The sequence below is a fragment of the Morone saxatilis genome, unplaced genomic scaffold (genome assembly GCF_004916995.1).
Source record: "Morone saxatilis isolate NCDOM2014 unplaced genomic scaffold, NCSU_SB_2.0 Contig1, whole genome shotgun sequence".
Lineage (NCBI taxonomy): Eukaryota > Metazoa > Chordata > Actinopteri > Moronidae > Morone > Morone saxatilis.
The window spans coordinates 2,322,286-2,326,208 of record NW_023339651.1 but is presented as its reverse complement, the minus strand read 5'-3'; the positions used below and the strand labels follow the sequence as shown (position 1 = coordinate 2,326,208).

The following is a 3,923-nucleotide window of genomic DNA, read 5'->3' as shown; positions in this document are numbered from 1 at the left end:
TCTCTCTCTCTGTCTCTCTCTCTCTGTTTCTCTCTCTCTCTGTCTCTCTCTCTCTGTCTCTCTCTCTCTCTCTCTCTCTCTGTCTCTCTCTCTCTCTCCCTTTCTCCCTCTCTCTCCCTCTCCCTCCCTCCCTTCCTCCCTCCCTCTCTCTCAGCCTCATTACAAACTGAAGCAGGTGAATAATAAATGTCAGAACTCACTGTTTTTCCATTAATGTCGTTATTTTACCCACAAACTGAAGCTCCTGTAAAACGTTTATTACGTCTCTTCTGCCCTTTCACGCTTTTCTCACCCTTCCCCGGTGTGGCGGCGGTGGCGAGGGGCGGCGGCGGGGGTGTGTCTCGGGGATCAATAACAGTTGAGGGTGCTAAGGCCTTTTTCTCTCTCTCACTTTGGGTTTGTGGGAGAAACCCAACGGTTGTCCCAGCAGGCCTCCAGATGGGTGTATTATTCCCGTGTGTGGGAAATGTGCCCTAGTTATTTTTTTGCGGGCGTTTAAACCCCCTTTACAATCTGCGGGATTGAGATAGCGAATGTTTCATCCCATGACCAAACGGTTTCTGAATAAGAACGAGAGGCGCTTTGAACGAGGGATCTTAGGAATACTGACGTTTCCCGTCACATGAAGGATGTCTTTAGGATTATCTGTGGACCGGCGGCGGGCGGCGGCGGCGAGGAGGCCAGACACTTACCTCAAACACAAGAAGAGGAAGAAGGCGATGAGCAGAGCCACCATTGAGATGCAGTGACCCAGGAAGTTTATGATCACGGCTATCTGGTAGTGCATCTTGCCTTTCTTCTGCAGGGAGACGAAGAAACAGAAACAAGATTCACAGGATGAAAAAGAATTTTTAAAAAAGAGACTTAAAAGGCTGAAAATCCTCTTTTGTCTATTTTTCATTTGTGTGGAGAGTTTCTGTGGACTCCTGCTGAGCTTATTAGGACGGGAGGAGGAGGAAGAGGAGGAGGGTGGCACAGTTTTAAATATAATAATAATAAACTCATTTATTCAGTGTGATAAATACAAAATAAACTATTCTAATATAATAATGAATCAATAACTAGCAGCTATTTCTAACATCAAACATCCTTAAGACGTGGAGGGATTATACGACAGCAGGACCCCCCCGGCATTAGACCGGAGGAGACGTCTCTAAGTGCATCGAAGTTTGTCCCCTAAATGTTGTTTTCTGTCTGTTTGTGGTCAGTTATCGTCTCCTTATGGCCTTTTCTATCACTATGTGGTCATTCTACGTCTCCCTGTTGTCATTTTGTGTCTCTGTAGTCATTTACGTCTCTTTGTGGTCATTTCTTGTCTCCTGGTGGTCATTTTTCATCTCTTTGTAGTCTTTTTGTCTCTAAGTGGTTGTGTTTTGTGTCATAAATGTTGTTGTGTGTCTCTTTGTGGTCTTTCTACGTCTCTCTGTTGTCATTTTGTGTCTCAGAGGTTATTTTTCATCTTTAGTAGTTCCTTTTTGTCTCTGTGGTTGGTTTGTGCCTCTTTGCAGCCCTTTTTGTATTTTTGAAATCATTTTACATCTCTTTATGGTCATTTCTTGTCTGTTTATGGTCATTTCTTGTTTCCTGGTGGTCGTTTTTCTCTTACTGGTCATTTGTGATATTTGTGTAGTCATTTTGCGTCTTTTCGTTGCCCTTTTTTGTAATTTTGTGTCTCTGCAGTGAATTTACACCTCTTAGTGGTCTTGTTTTGTCTCTCAGTGGTAATTTTTCATATTTGTGTAGTTTTTGCGTCGTTTTTCATCTCTTTGTAGTCTTTTTGTCTCTTACTGTGTATTCCCTAACTACTTTTATTTTTATCTCATCCTGTCTTTCCTGTTTCCTGCTTTCCAACAGTAATGAGACAAAGTATTTTACATTAATTAAAGTCCCAGTGAGTGAAACCTGTTGTTGCCCAGATGTGTGTTTAACCTCTGTAAATCCTCTCTGTGTGTTTGGCTGGAGGATGTAGATTGTCTGCGAGGTCAGAGATACAACCTGTTTGATTCTCTATGTGCTGCATAAATGCTCATTATAATCATCTGTATTCTTCTGAAGCTTCAGTAAACATTATTTCCTTCAATCTGGAACCTGAGTGATGTTTTCTTCAAACAAAGATTTCTTCCACAGTGTCGTTTCTTCTCTCTTTGTGGTTGTTTGTTGTCCGTTTATGGTCATTTCTCGTCTCTTAGAGGTTGTTTTTCATCTCAGTAGTCACTGTCCGTTTCTTTGTGGCCCTTTTTGGTCTCTTAGTGCTAATTTTTGGTCTCTTTGTTGTGATTTTGTTTGTTTTTTACTGGTTGTTTGGCTGTTTATGGTCCTTTTTTGTCTCTTAGTGGTCATTTTCCATCTTTGTGTGGCAATTTCTTCTCTACTTGTGGTTGTTTTGCATTTCTTTGTGGTAACTTTTCATCTCTTTGCAGTCGTTTTGTCTCTCCATAGTCCCTTTGTGGCCCTTTTTTTTGTCTCTTTGTTGTGATTGTTTGTTTCTTACTTCTTGTTTGTTGTCTGTTTATGGTCATTTCTTGTCTCTTAGTGGTTGTTTTTCGTCTCTATAGTCGTTTTGTGTCTCTATAGTCATTTTATTCTGTTTGTGGTCCTTTTTTTGTCTCTTTGTGGTCCTTTTATGTCTGTTTATGGTCATTACTTGTCTCTTAGTGGTTGCTTTTAATCTCTTTGTACTTGTTTTGTGTCTCTAGTCATTTTGCACCTCTTTGTCTCTTAGTGCTGATTGTTCATCTCTTTGTGGTTGTCTTCTGTGTCCTAATGTTTTTTTTTTTATCAGTTTGACTGTTTTCATCTCTTTGTGTTTGTTAATCTCTCTAGGAGGTCATTTTTCATCTCTTTTTGGTCATTTCTTGTCTCCTTTTTGACTTTTCCACTGGTTCTGGTCCTGTACCCGATAGGCCCCTCCACCCATAATGCCAATAACCTACCTATCACCTGTCACCTCTGAGACTTCAGGGTGACTGTCGCCCTTTGGCCTGGCTTTAAAACATGAACAGAGGCTTGTGAAACATGCACACGCTCACATGCAGTATCCACATGAGGCCCTTGTGGCACTACTGCTGCAGCTAAAAGCTTTACACAACAACGGACACATCTTGCTCTGAATCGGTGCCTAAGACCACTGTCTGTGACTCAGATATCCATTGTGATCGGATTTCCAACAACACTACCAACAGTAATCTGTGCTGTAAGTGGATTTATGTAACCTACTGGTGTCTACGTCGAGATTAAATGTGGGTATGTTTAATCCCGGCCCCGCCCGCCTTGAAACATGTCATCTCTCCCATTCACTTTATTTTGGTGAAGCAGCTCAAATCTCTTTAAGTCTACAGTGGACAAACAGCATGTTACTGTATCTCCTGATTCATTTACTGTGTCTGCCTGTTATCTGTATGTAATATACACACAGGGACAGACATTTATGGGGGAAACAAGCCCTCATAAATAAGAAAAAAGGTTCTTTGTTACTTCCTTTCCAAAGAGACTCAAATAAATATTAAATTTTCTGACCTCTGCAGTCGAGGTTTGACTCTTTACTGCTAGTTGGTGATTGGTTTGGATCTATAAGTCTGTTTTAATAGACTATTCACACGTTATATGTACAATAAAGAGTCTTAATCATCCAACCAAAGCGACCTAAACACTACTTATTGATCAAATAATGATCAAATCTGATACTCGGTATTGGTATCGGTTCGAAATCAGTGGATATCAGAGACAAAACGTACAATTCGAGACGATTTATTAGCTTCAGTGGTTTTAGGATCAATAGCTGCAGCTAAGGAGCATCTTCCTCCTCCTCCTCCTCCTCCTCCTCATCCTCCTCTTTGAGGTCTAATTAAGAGAATCAGCATCAGCAGAGGGGAGGAAATAACATTGTTTGCACTAAATTAGTTGTTGTTTCTTTATGTTCTCCT

General features: G+C 40.9%; 1 protein-coding gene across 1 annotated transcript in view; it reads right to left on the bottom strand.

Annotated features, from left to right (window-relative positions):
• Positions 1-3,923, bottom strand: part of LOC118325469 (corticotropin-releasing factor receptor 1-like) — a gene marked incomplete in the record, with an annotated part of 45,366 nt that overhangs the window by 19,589 nt on the left and 21,854 nt on the right. Inside the window, 1 exon segment of the mRNA XM_035658180.1 lies at positions 693-799. Coding sequence (XP_035514073.1) covers positions 693-799 — 107 coding nt within the window.